This window comes from Aspergillus nidulans, chromosome I (assembly GCF_000011425.1).
Source record: "Aspergillus nidulans FGSC A4 chromosome I".
NCBI lineage: Eukaryota > Fungi > Ascomycota > Eurotiomycetes > Eurotiales > Aspergillaceae > Aspergillus > Aspergillus nidulans.
This window is the reverse complement of record NC_066257.1, coordinates 1,835,733-1,847,688: the sequence shown is the minus strand read 5'-3', so window position 1 is coordinate 1,847,688 and position 11,956 is coordinate 1,835,733. Positions and strand designations below refer to the sequence as shown.

Genomic DNA, 11,956 nt, shown 5'->3' with positions numbered 1-11,956 from the left:
TTCAGGGGCATCGGGCGTGAAGAAAAAAAAAAAGCAAAAATAATCATACTCCAGCTTCGTCTCACTCTGCTGACGCTAAAATCAAATTCCGGCTCTAGTAGATGATGTCGTAATCCATCCTTATGCATTTTGAGTATACCAAGGAGTGTATATCAAGTCGAGATGCTTGGTGTCATATCATGGTTTATGGATCATGATGCACTGCAACATGCCCTAAGGTAGCTGAAATGTCTCACAGCCCAGAACATTTAGTATGGTATAACCCGACACGCCTTCGGGGGTCGAGTTCTTGACCCGTTACCTTTTATGCTCCATCTATACTGCTGAAACGTATTTAGTGACATGAAACCCTCCAATGCACACCGCAAAGCAACATTTACACATCTCAGAAAACAGCAATAGCAAATAGCAACGTAAGCTGGTACCCATATATTCTATATTCCACATGATGACCGCATGACCAGCGCCTTGAAAAATACACCGATTCGGTGCATGATGGTGGAGGTCAGGGTTGTTCTTCGGCTGCCAGGGTTCCTGGCACACGCAGAATAGTGATATTGCTGTGGATTGTATTAACGACTAGGTTGCTGATGTTATCAACGTCAGGTTGACTTGCTTGGCTCGTTCGCAGTCGCTTAGTTCATCTCTTATATATGTGCAAGGTTTGTCAACCTGAAGCCCTACGTCTGAGTTGGAATGACTGGAGGTTGAGGATTCCTCGCCCGTCCATTATAGACGTCAGTATTTCAGTACTTCTTCATGCTTCGTTTTATCCTTTCTTTTATCGTTCTCTTTCTTTCGTCTCGTTTTGTATCAGAATCTGTCGTCTTATCGAGGCTGAGATGCCGCTCAGACCCTTTCTCAGAGATTATGCATTGCATCAATCAATTAGCGCAATAACCCTGCAATAATCTTTGAATGCTCGTAATTTGACTCAGATTTAAGTAGAAGAGATCAGGTGGCCTTCTGCCTACCCTGGACTCGGAAAGACCAACATCATGGGGATGATTTGAGATGAAGCACAACACCATGGAACCTGAAGCGGATCATGTATGTCAGCGATATTGACTGCAAGAGTTCAACCTGCAACGGCTGATAACTTCACCGTTATTGCGATAAGGACAGCTTGATAGCGTCGTCTACTTGATCCATGGTATATCTTCCAGTCACAGAATCAACTACTCAATTGTCAGGTCTTTTGAATGGACACGATGTCATAATACAAGATAGCCTAGATCGAATGCGTGCGGCGCCGAATCACTTCAAGCCGAGTTCCGTTCAGACCGCAGGGAATCCCTGCGTCTTCGGGGACACGAGTGTCTTGCGATATCTAGGGAGCGCCATCGGTCTGGGAGTTATCCTAGGAGGTTCAATGATTCAATGATCAACGGGTGATTCGGGAACCGTATTTGTTTGCAGAATTAAGACGAATATGAGCATTGGGGTTGCATAGTGACAGAAAACGTTCATGGTCAGATTATATGAGTGAAACAAACTTTACAGCTGGCTAAGATCTGCGTTTGCTAAGTAGATACTAGAGGAAAGTAAACATGAAGGCACGTGTTCTGCGGATATAACAGAAATTATAGTGTTCCCCGGCTTTATGCTCGCTGCAGTGTTGGACCAGAGAATCAACCAGACGGTTATGAGTACAGAACATGGCATACCCAATGTGGTTATCCTAATCTCATGTTCTATCATGATATAGAATAAAGCCCGTCAGTATATAGTTAAAGATGCTGCATGTCATGCATCCAAATCCACCAACGCCAGTGATGCAAAACAGCCAGAAAGATACTCAAGATATACAAGTTGAAAGAAAAATTATATGAAGATTAGACAAGCAGATACTACCAGTCGACAGCCCAGCCGTTCTTTGTCAAAAAGTCCTCGCACGCTGCTTTTAGTGCGTAGTTCGGACGTAGGTCGTTCACCGTCATTGGCGTCCGCGTAATCGGGTCCACGCCGGATTGCTCAACGTACTTGAGTATCCCGATTCGGTCAAAACTAGTGCCCGACGGCACAATGACTGGGTCATGCATGATCTCAAAGGTGATTGGGTCAACGAGGTAGTCAGGGACGATCTGGCTTGTTAGTATGCAGCGCAATATCAACGCAGATTCTATGACCTACCCGTTCTTGAATTTCGCCCTTGGATGCAATACGGAACGCCTCTCTCAGGTTCTGGATGTTTTTCTCCGCATCCTCTCGCAGCTCTTTCTGGCTCTCCAAGAACCCTGTCTGCCCAATCTCACCCTGATCCAGCTGTCTCTGCAGATCGCCTAACGCACGGTTCAAGTCCGCTTCGACCAGCTGCTCCATCATCGCCAGAGTCTGGTTCATCTCACGCAGGCGAGCAGACTCCTTGGCGGCCCAGATCTGCTGCTTAGCGCGCAGCACGGTCTTCGACAAGTTCTCCGTTTGGCTTGGGGGTTTCTTGCCTGGCAGATCGGTGTTTCTCACGGCCAGGCTCGCGCGATATGCATCGATGGCGACATCGTACGCTTCCTGCGGCCGTTGGAGGTTCAGGAGCGCCTGCGCAAGGTAGTTGCAACTCTTCAGGCTGAACGGCGACTTTTGTCCGTAGAGTTCAATGGCGGCGCGCGCATCGTGTTCGGCGCCGGCCCAATTCTCCAGCTTTGATCGCGTGATGGCGCGGTTTGCAAAGTAGGCTGCCTCGCGAGGGTTCTTTGTGATCCTGTAAATGCGTACCCTCTCTTTAGTTTTCGCACACTACAGAGAAAGATTTGTCTGCATTAATTGGACTCACGCTTGTGAATAGTAGTTCTCCGCATCGGTGTAGTTACCCTCCTTGTAGGCTTTGTCGCCCTGTCTCTTCAACTCGTCCGACATTCTGGCTAGCCGGGTTGCTTCGGAAGGGAAGAAAAGGAAAGTCCACACCCGGGTTACTCCTTTGAGGCAGCAAGGAGCTGTGTCGAATTGCTCAACGGATTCCGGGAAAGTGGTGGGGCAGTTGGTCCACCGAGCCGGGTATACTCCGAGTATTGGATGTAGGTAGCCTCAGAAGCGCCAGCACACGCACTGCCCAAGATTGATGCCGGGGGGACAATGGATATTGAGACAGTACAAGTGTCTCTAGACAATAGTATTTTGATCTGAATAGTGTAAACGCAGCTAAGCCGATGACAGTTCCGACGACAGTCCGACGCTCGTATACAGCTATTGTGAGGATGCCGCACACAGAGGCAGGTTCAAACAATCACAGTCAAGTGAAGGTGTCTGCCTGTAAGTTTCAGGAGTTCGAAGCACGAGGGAAATTGCGAAAGCCATCTTCTCTGTGATCGGGTGTGGTGTTTAATGTCTTGCCGTGAAGCTGGGATCGAAAGTAATCGATCCCCGCGGAATCTACATCTGACTCAGCAATGCTGTGAATCTGCATTTATACACAACAAGTCGATCAGCAGAGGATGAAACATTTTATTTCTATCTCTATCCCTGTAGTTTAAGGTAATATAGGTAAATAATCACAAAATCATTTGGCCTGCCAAATTATCCTGATTGTGTGGCATCGTGGCTCGTGTAAACATTTTCAAAGAATCGTCGCTGAGAAAGCACAACAAGAGCTAGGTCGGGAGTCGGTCTGGCTTGTTCCCCACGCCTGGACGCTTGGTATTCCTCGAAGGCCCGTCGATGTATACGATGTCACGAGCATCGCCGACTTTCCAAACATGTCCCGGTGACATGGTCATACAGAGTCGGTCTCGGTCCGATTGTATGCTAGTAGAAAGGTGGGGGCCCCGCCTGAGCCTCTCTCGACCGTCGAAATCCACATTTACTTCGCGAACTCGGCCTCATAGTCCTTGATAGCCTGGACCTTGGGGGCAGAGGAACTGTTGGGATCGAACTTGTAGGTCACCCACTCGTTGGCGAGGCGCTTGGCCAGCTCGAGACCGATCACGCGCTGGCCGAAGCAGAGCACCTGGGCGTCGTTGCTGAGGATGGCACGCTCGACAGAGAAAGAGTCGTGGGCAGTGACGGCGCGAATGCCGGGGACTTTGTTGGCGGAGATGGCAACACCCAGACCAGTGCCGCAGATGAAGAGGCCGCGGTCAGCCTTGCCGTCCCGGATGAGCTTGGCTCCCTCGACGGCAGGGTGAGGGTAGGCAGTCTTGTCGGAGGTCGAGTTGACACCGACGTCGAGGACCTCGCTGACATTGGGGTTCTTGGAGAGGACCTCCTTGAGGGTCTCCTTATAGGGCTGGCCAGCCTCGTCGGCGGCGAAGACGATGCGGAGGCTCTGAGACATTGTGAAGTAGTTGAAGTAGTTGAAGGACGACTGGAATTGATAGGAAATTGATAGTATCGGTAGAGTATGTAGCGAAGATCAATGGAAGATATCCGTTCAAGGAAGATAGAATAGAATACACTTTAGAGAGACGGCGTTAGGAGGGAATGAAGAGGCCTTTTATATCTTGACTGGTCTCAGCCGTCTCACTGATACCACCCCCAACTCGAGCGGAGACGATAGCCAATGCCTCCAGGTTCAAATCGGCGGAACCAAGCAGTCAACATGCGATTTTTGGTCGTCTCCACGTTGGCGTCATGGCTGGCTCGGCTGGCACCTCCCAGGCCCAGTTTCATGTGTATTTCTTGGGTGGTTGGTGTGTTCTGATTGATTGTTTGGAGATCCACTGCTAACATCTATGAGGGCGGAGATTAACACGAACCGTCGCGAGTACCTTCATCTTGCTACAATAACAGCCGCCATTATGGCAAGGTTACAAAGTACCATCCAATCAGTAACCAGGCGCTCGGGGCTTTTAGGAGCCTGGCGTCGACCTTCGTCTCTTCAATCGCGCCACCATACCCTCTTGAATCGTCCGTCTATCCTTGACGCAGGTGGAGCTTGTTTCGACAGTCTATAGGCAAGCGCAAGCCTTGAAGGGCATCGGTCCGCTCCTTACAGACAGCCTGCTGCCTGCAATAAGATGCTGATCTCGGATTCATCAGATACCGAAAATCCAAACTCACTTTAGCCCGAGATTGCGCGTTGATGCTTGCTCTCTGTCCGATGACGTAAGGCCTCGCAATCCTTACTCTGGCCACAGCTACTCCCGTAGCACATTGTCCATCTTCTCTTCACCGCGCCACCCAATTCAAGGAGTGCTGTACCAGGGCAGATGCATAGATCGCAGAGCTATATTAGCAGCGACACTAGTATTCCCGATACCTATGGAGTAATCCACTGTGACTGCAACTCTGGAGCCCAGGCAGTTCTGCTCGGCGAGCTACCCCACCTGCCAATCGAGGCTGCCCCGCCGTGTTCAAGGTTGCCCCCGCCGTGCCGTATTTTACCAGCCGTAACAGTATCTTTATCCTATGTATACATATAATTCCGGTAATTTTACGCTGGTATTACCATAAGCTCGGGAGGCTCCTTTCAGCTTGCCCGGTACCCTCAGGAGACTGTTGCTGCTCAGGCACAGCCCGGGATACCACATTCATCCAGCGGATCCATACCCACTTCCATAATCGCACCAACTCTCGAGGTCATCAGTCTCATGACCAACTTCATCACCGTGCTGGACATTCTGGCCTTCTGGCCTACTGTCCGACAATTCAAATACGTCGATGGTCCCTGAGAGAGCGCCCCGCCTGTCCACTTTTTTCCTCCCCATTGTTCTCCATTTTATCCCCGGATCGTCTTCTCCAGACTATCATCGCTCATCGACATAGCGGAGCACAATTGTCCGGGCATTAGCCTCATTGGATGGGTACATGCGTTGCGTGGGACGATCTTTGTGTGTCTCTCCTCTCACTAGGTAAGTCCACCGAGTGCAGCTCCATTCTCTCGCTTTTCAGAGTGGTTTTGCTAGTCGCCAATGAGATTGTTAACCGTCGAGAATGGATCATTCACTAATAGACACTCTGCAGTGATTGGCAAGCTCTGTTCTGGTCTGGGTACAATAACATTCGATTCATTTCGCCATCATTCTTCTGGTGTCGCCACTTCTCGAGCATAATCCGCGACCCTCCTTATCTGACCAAGCCAGCAAGAACTGGTTTGGCAGCGATAGACAGTGAGGCAGAAAATCCGTATTGAAGAGACACGGGCTGTTAGCGACTTGCAGCGAAAATGGCTACCAGCACGAAGCAGACCTACCCGGTCCTGCCCAAAAATCTACTGCTCATTTCCTTGAAGATGTATTTCGAGCCGTCCCGTACTCTGGAATACTGCCGTGCGCTACTTGATCCAAAAAATGACATTGTCCGCCCGGAGAACCGATCCAAGCTCCTTCTCGCGCTAATCCCGGACTTTCTTACGATTTATCCCTGCGCAGAAATCATCAAAGAGTATGTCTCGACGCTACCAAAGGACGATTCTCCTTCGCTTCCCGCCCCATTCCTGCTCGGTGCACAAGACTGCTTTTGGGAACCGCTGGGTGCCTACACTGGCGAAGTCTCACCACTGTCTCTTAGCTCCTTGGGTGTCTCCATCGTTGAGTTAGCTCATGCGGAGCGTCGCTCCATCTTCGGTGAAACAGACGAACAGGCAGCACGCAAGGCCGCCGCAGCCTGCGCTCAAGGAATGGTGCCTTTAGTGTGCATTGGAGAAATCAGCGCCCCTGGTCCAGTGGCTTCGGCAGCAGTTGGACTTGCAGTACGGGAATGCGAACCACTTGTTCGAGCGATATTGAATGCCATTCCGGCCGATGCACCTATCATATTCGCCTACGAACCTGTCTGGGCCATTGGAAAGCCTAAGCCCGCAAGTGTGGACCACATCTCTGCTGTTGTGGATGGTCTTCGCGCTTTAATCGGCCGGAGATCGGGAGACGTTCGCATTCTGTATGGAGGCAGTGCTGGCCCCGGTCTGTGGGGCCCTGGGGGTCTGGGGAAAGCCGTCGACGGCATGTTCCTAGGCCGATTCGCACACGATATTGAGGGCGTGCGTAAAGTCGTCCGCGAAGTCGAGGAATCTCTTACTTGAAGGATCAAAGCAAGATTTGGAGCAACTTAATTACGCATTTTACGGCGCAGGCGGATAGTCATAGAACGCACTGGTCGAGACGGGATCAAAGAAGCAGCATACAAGCACGTGTGGTGCAACGATCTTGAAATAGAACATAATGTGATGACATGATATACCTTTTTGCGATATTTCTCCTCCTTAGCTGGAAGATTATGGCTCTATGTTCCCCGCGAGCCGTGCTGCAGCACACAATGCAATATGACCTCATGAAGCTTACCATGCAGTGATATTGTACAGGGTACGGCGTTGTGCGCACAGCCTGTCGATTTATGTGATATCTGCTTTGATTTGACCATGCAGGGTACTTTCGCATGACAAGAAAAGGGCCAGTGTGCCTGCAACAGTTCGCTATCATCTACGGACCAGAATCAACTCCTCATTGTACTCTTATCACCGTTTTCTCTTTTCGGCATTTCACTCCTTTTTCGCCGTTCGAAGTTCTTGCTTCACTCGAGTGACAGTGCCGACGCCACCATAGACCACACCGGTGTACATCATGGCAACAGATGCCCCTGTGTCTAAAACAGCGTGAGCCTGCTTCCCGTTGGTGATACCACCCGAAGCGAAGATAACTTTGCGCGGCAGTCCGCTTGGCGCTTCCACAGGAGGAACGTTTTCCGAGCCTGGCTCTGTTTGCGCTATGGTCGCTGCTGAATCCTTGGCGGATCCGGCCGTTTCCGACTCCGCATCCAGCATGGAGCGGTACCGAGCCACAAGGGCCACTGTGCGATCGAACAGCTGTGGACCTGAATACCCGCCGGTTTCTTTCAACGTTGCCTGCTCCTTGGCCGGAAGAGTGTAACCTTGGGGTATAGGGTCGGGGCGACGGTTTGTTGTGTTTCCGACAATCACTCCGTCGACACCGGATGCTCGGACGGCGTCGCAGATACCAGAGACTTGTTCATCTGAGTCTTCATCCGGACTGACCTTGACCATAACATATGGTTTGGTCTTGCGGTTCACGCTCTTTGCCGCGCCAACGACAGCACTCAAGATAGCTGTGAGCGGGGCAGTGGCTTGAAGGTCACGGAGACCGGGTGTGTTGGGGCTCGATACATTCACAACAAGAATATCAGCGTATTTGGCCACACGGTCCACGCAATACACATAGTCGCGCTTGATGGCTTCAATGTCGCCGTCAGGAGTGGCCTTGTTCTTTGCCACTTGGACAGCTAAAAGCTTACCAGGCTGAAGACTACCTGGTGGCACACCAGCTTCGCCGTCCAATACACGCTGCTTAGCCGCATCGTATGCCCCAAATCCGTTTGCGTAGGCAAAATCGCGTACTCGTTGCTCCAAGATAGCTGCCATGTGATCTGCGCCTTTGGAGTTGAGGCCGTACCGGTTTATCATCGCTCTCTGTGATGGAAGTCGGAATACGCGAGGACGCGGGTTACCATCCTGTGGTAAGGGTGTCGTACCCCCGACTTCGACAATGGCAGGACCGATCGCGAACAGCGGATCAGGGATCTCAGCATGCTTGTCCAGGCCGCCCGATATGCCAATTGGGTTTGACAGTGTATACCCAAAGACCTATCCGCCATAAGTATTAGGGCCTTAACTTCCATCACAATAAAAGACCACCCACCTCTGTCGCCAGCGCCCCATCTCCATCCGGATCCCCCCGTTCCCTTGGATGCAGACCATACTTATACAGCATCTTTAAAGTATCGACACCAATATGATGCGCATCTTCCGCATCAGGATACAATGCTCTAATCAGCGGCACAACACCGTACCGATGCACACTCGCCCGGGTGTCCGTCCCGTAGACATATCCAACCAGCAGCGTCAGCGCCAACGACGTTCCCAGGACCGTGCGCCGCAGGCCCCGTCCGGCCTTTTTGGGTGCCTCTTTGACGTTTATACTAGCTGACTCGGCTGCTGATTCGGCCGTTGCTTTTGTAGTTGCCGCTGCGGCTCCGCTGTCGGAGGCGAATCGAAGTTGTCTGCAGGTTAGTGGGAGACGGCGACAACCACCCAGACGGGAGGCTCCTGAAAAAGTGAGTTTTCGGAAAGAATTCGTAGCCATTGCGCCGATGCTTCGTCTATGCTTATATAGTAGTGTTGAATTGCAGGATTGGTTTCGAGTTTGTAGACCTATGTAGACCACATATTTTAGCAAGTGTCCTCTCTCCAAACACTCGAATCAAATCATAATCTAGAAGCAATTGGACTCAATTCGATAGCAACTAATTTTCAGGTCTGGAAAATGTTCGCGCTTCCAAGATAGTTAAACCACTCACCAACCTACCAAGTCAACTGGCCTAACCACAAGGCCAATTGCAGACCTCGACCTAACCTTCCAACACAAGCACAAAAACAAATTGTCTTAAGCGCCAAAATACGAGATCGTCTCTGTAAGGCTATAGCCGAGGAAGCATACTCCGACGAACTTCCGGGCTCGGAATCGGAGGTCTTCAGTACACCGCTTTGACAAGAATGTGGAGTGTGTGACGGCGGTCAAAATACAACGGGCAGAACTCCATGTGCGAAGATGCAGTATACAAGTACCTGGCGCACGGAATGTTGTCTGAATGTATTGGCTTTGCTGTGTCCAAAGAAGTAAGGTTGTTGCGAAAATAATCTTGGACAACTATCAAGTACATAAAAGAGAGAAGGAAGGAAAACATCATGGTTTCGCTGAACTCCAATTCGCCAGGTACAGTAGATGCCACAAATAAACAGAAAACCCGATTTTGCCGCCTGACGCCATATGGCATAAGGTCAAGAGTCAAGGACCAACCCAGGCCGGAGCCAAGAATCATTAGAAGGGAGTTTGTATAGAAATCTTTCAACGTTTCTAGTCGCGATGATAATACAGAGCGTGATGGCGAAGGTGGGATAATGAGATCATTCATCACTCATTTTATCGGCGTCGTCGTCTTCTTCTTCTTCCTGAGGCTGTGAGTCTGCGTGTGTCACATCGGCGTCCTGGGGTTCGGGCTCCTCAGCCGGCTCAGGGGGAGGAGGCATCGTCTTAGCGAACTTAGGATCAATAGCAGCGCGGTAGGTTGAGCGTTTGTAAACTTCAGCCTCCTCTGGATCGCGAACCATAACTTGCATTTGATGAACCTGGTCTTCCTTTGATTTAGGCTGAGTAGGGGCGAGACCTGCCTGGGCGATGGTTCGTGAGCGCTCAGGCTTGAGGCGTGTCTTCGAGATGATCGGGTAGTAGTAAGCGGCTTTTTGTGTATGTGAATCTCCATCCCCCTTTGCTTCCGCAGGGTCGTAGAGCGTCAATGCGATGTCTGTTTGTTTCTGGGCATTACCGAGAGACTGCGAGTTGGTAGCGTAAGTGCGCTGGCGATCATAGCGATGGAACTTCGCATTGTCCGGACCTTCGTTGGTGTAGAGGTCTTCATTGTCACGATCCGGGTTTGATAATTGCAAGCTCGCGCGAACGTTATTCACTAAATCTTTCTTTTCCGGTAGAAATAGATCGTAGTCGTATGGAACAGGGCCGGGGTCAGGATACAAGCTAGGATTGGACTTGTGCAAGGCTTTCTTTGTAGCATACTCCTGCGCAACGCGCTCCTCTGGCTCAGAGGGGAGCAGAACTGCAACATCCATACGCTCGTCCCGCTTGCCGCCAGAGTTCTGAACAGGCGCCTTGTCGAATTTGAACTGCACGAAACCTCCAGGGTCGGGAAATCCTTGTAAATCTGGAACAAGCGGGAAGAATCCAATGGGCTTCAGCTTTGGATTATCTGGATGGACGGGTTGGGCCCATGCGTCCATCTCGAGCTTCGTTGGAACGTGACCTTTTATACGGCTGGAGGTATCTTCGCCCACGTGTTTGCTATCAGGGTATGCAATATCAAATCCTTTCATGATATATTTCTTGATATATGTAGGGTCATCCTGGGACTTTTTGTCAAGGCGCTTGGGACGGATGGGCGTATTAACCTTCGGACCATCGGGGGCGCGAATGCCGGCGGAGATATATTGTGTCCGACGCAGAAAACTGACGTTGGCGTTCTTGGGCGCCGGATTTTTCAATTGATCGAGAGTCAAGAGTAGCGGCAGGTCAGCCGGGTCAACCGGGTCTGGGTTCTCTGGTAGCATGATTGCTGAAGCAGAAAACAGGTCAGTCCGCAGAGTTTCGCGCAAATGCCTGGCGTTGTTCACGTACCACTCTCGTCGCCTAGGTGCAACCCCGGGATACCGACTAGGTCAATTGGCATACCACCTTCGGCATCAACATCAATGTTTAGCTCTTCGCGTCGTCCTAGATTAGAAGCAAAACCGGGAGTGAGGAATCTCTCAAGGCCCTCGTGGGGGATGTCGAGGAACTTCGGGGGCATATCGGGAGGAGGGAGGTCATTTCGGTAGCGCAAAGAGGCGATATATTCCTGGTGGAAGCCTCCAGAGGAGCTGCTATCCTTTGACTTCGACATGTTGGTTCGTACTCGTCAATGTTGCTACTCGGAGCGACAGATTTGTCAAGGAGCAAGGTGATGTGCAAACTGTCAATGCGGCGTTAGCAGCGCTAGGTACACGATGCTCCGAACTTAGTTTGCGCAAGGATGTACTTCAAGCTGACAGGTCAATTAAAGGAATCCAGATTCTCATACAACACCCTCCTCAGCGTCCTGAGCAGCGAATTCGGCGGATCTAAGTGCTGTAGGGGAAAATGAGCAAGTTATTGATTGCTCCCATTACCAATAAGGCGAAACACAGCGCAAACTTACTGGGGGGTGAGAGGAGCTATTTTGCACTGCTTGACCGCCTGGTGTTTAAGGCTAAGTGCGCAATTGCTCAGGTGCAGTGGAGGAATGTTAGCCCCCAAAGATGTTTTGCTTTCTGCTAATATAACCTATTTTAAACTTGGGAGCATTTTGTGAAACCCATATATCGGAATAACCTGTAAAGGTCTGAGAATAACCAAAAGTGTATTAAGCTATATAGAATCATGAATAGGCACCTTCTATTATTCAGTACCCGACATGCCCAGGAACG

The 11,956-nt window shown here is 50.6% G+C and overlaps 5 protein-coding genes across 5 annotated transcripts, besides 1 other annotated feature; 1 reads left to right on the top strand and 4 right to left on the bottom strand.

Annotated features, from left to right (window-relative positions):
- Positions 1-11,956: part of a sequence feature (contig 1.101 1..209568(-1)) that runs on past both edges of the window.
- Positions 1,671-3,253, bottom strand: ANIA_05906 (putative U-box domain protein). The gene is made up of 3 exons (XM_050612530.1): positions 2,771-3,253; positions 2,134-2,698; positions 1,671-2,084 (listed from the first exon to the last, which is right to left on the bottom strand). Exons 1-3 carry the CDS (start codon positions 2,851-2,853, stop codon positions 1,851-1,853), a joined length of 882 nt encoding a protein of 293 aa, XP_050467056.1. The 5' UTR covers positions 2,854-3,253; the 3' UTR covers positions 1,671-1,850.
- Positions 3,421-4,371, bottom strand: ANIA_05907 (RpiB/LacA/LacB family sugar-phosphate isomerase). The gene has a single exon (XM_658419.2). The coding sequence runs from the start codon at positions 4,265-4,267 to the stop codon at positions 3,794-3,796; it is 474 nt and encodes a 157-aa protein (XP_663511.1). The 5' UTR covers positions 4,268-4,371; the 3' UTR covers positions 3,421-3,793.
- ANIA_05908 (protein tpiB) lies at positions 5,647-6,952 on the top strand (the record flags this gene model as incomplete). Its single annotated transcript, XM_658420.2, has 2 exons — positions 5,647-5,783; positions 5,896-6,952. Exon 2 carries the CDS (start codon positions 6,098-6,100, stop codon positions 6,950-6,952), a length of 855 nt encoding a protein of 284 aa, XP_663512.1. The 5' UTR covers positions 5,647-5,783; positions 5,896-6,097.
- On the bottom strand, positions 7,409-9,361 carry ANIA_05909 (protein pyrE; the record flags this gene model as incomplete). Its single annotated transcript, XM_658421.2, has 3 exons — positions 9,241-9,361; positions 8,583-9,094; positions 7,409-8,527 (listed from the first exon to the last, which is right to left on the bottom strand). Exons 2-3 carry the CDS (start codon positions 9,024-9,026, stop codon positions 7,409-7,411), a joined length of 1,563 nt encoding a protein of 520 aa, XP_663513.1. The 5' UTR covers positions 9,027-9,094; positions 9,241-9,361.
- On the bottom strand, positions 9,537-11,645 carry ANIA_05910 (uncharacterized protein). The gene is made up of 3 exons (XM_658422.2): positions 11,541-11,645; positions 11,130-11,463; positions 9,537-11,067 (listed from the first exon to the last, which is right to left on the bottom strand). Exons 2-3 carry the CDS (start codon positions 11,392-11,394, stop codon positions 9,848-9,850), a joined length of 1,485 nt encoding a protein of 494 aa, XP_663514.1. The 5' UTR covers positions 11,395-11,463; positions 11,541-11,645; the 3' UTR covers positions 9,537-9,847.

Bases quoted from the DNA above. Each gene is read 5' to 3' on its own strand.
- ANIA_05906 (XM_050612530.1), bottom strand. From the start codon at position 2,853: ATGTCGGACGAGTTGAAGAGACAGGGCGACAAAGCCTACAAGGAGGGT. The intron at 2,699-2,770 runs GTGAGTCCAATT...ACGCATTTACAG, and splicing joins GAGAACTACTATTCACAAGC to GATCACAAAGAACCCTCGCG. The intron at 2,085-2,133 runs GTAGGTCATAGA...CTAACAAGCCAG, and splicing joins AGGGCGAAATTCAAGAACGG to ATCGTCCCTGACTACCTCGT.
- ANIA_05907 (XM_658419.2), bottom strand. From the start codon at position 4,267: ATGTCTCAGAGCCTCCGCATCGTCTTCGCCGCCGACGAGGCTGGCCAG.
- ANIA_05910 (XM_658422.2), bottom strand. From the start codon at position 11,394: ATGTCGAAGTCAAAGGATAGCAGCTCCTCTGGAGGCTTCCACCAGGAA. The intron at 11,068-11,129 runs GTACGTGAACAA...TTTCTGCTTCAG, and splicing joins GCACCTAGGCGACGAGAGTG to CAATCATGCTACCAGAGAAC.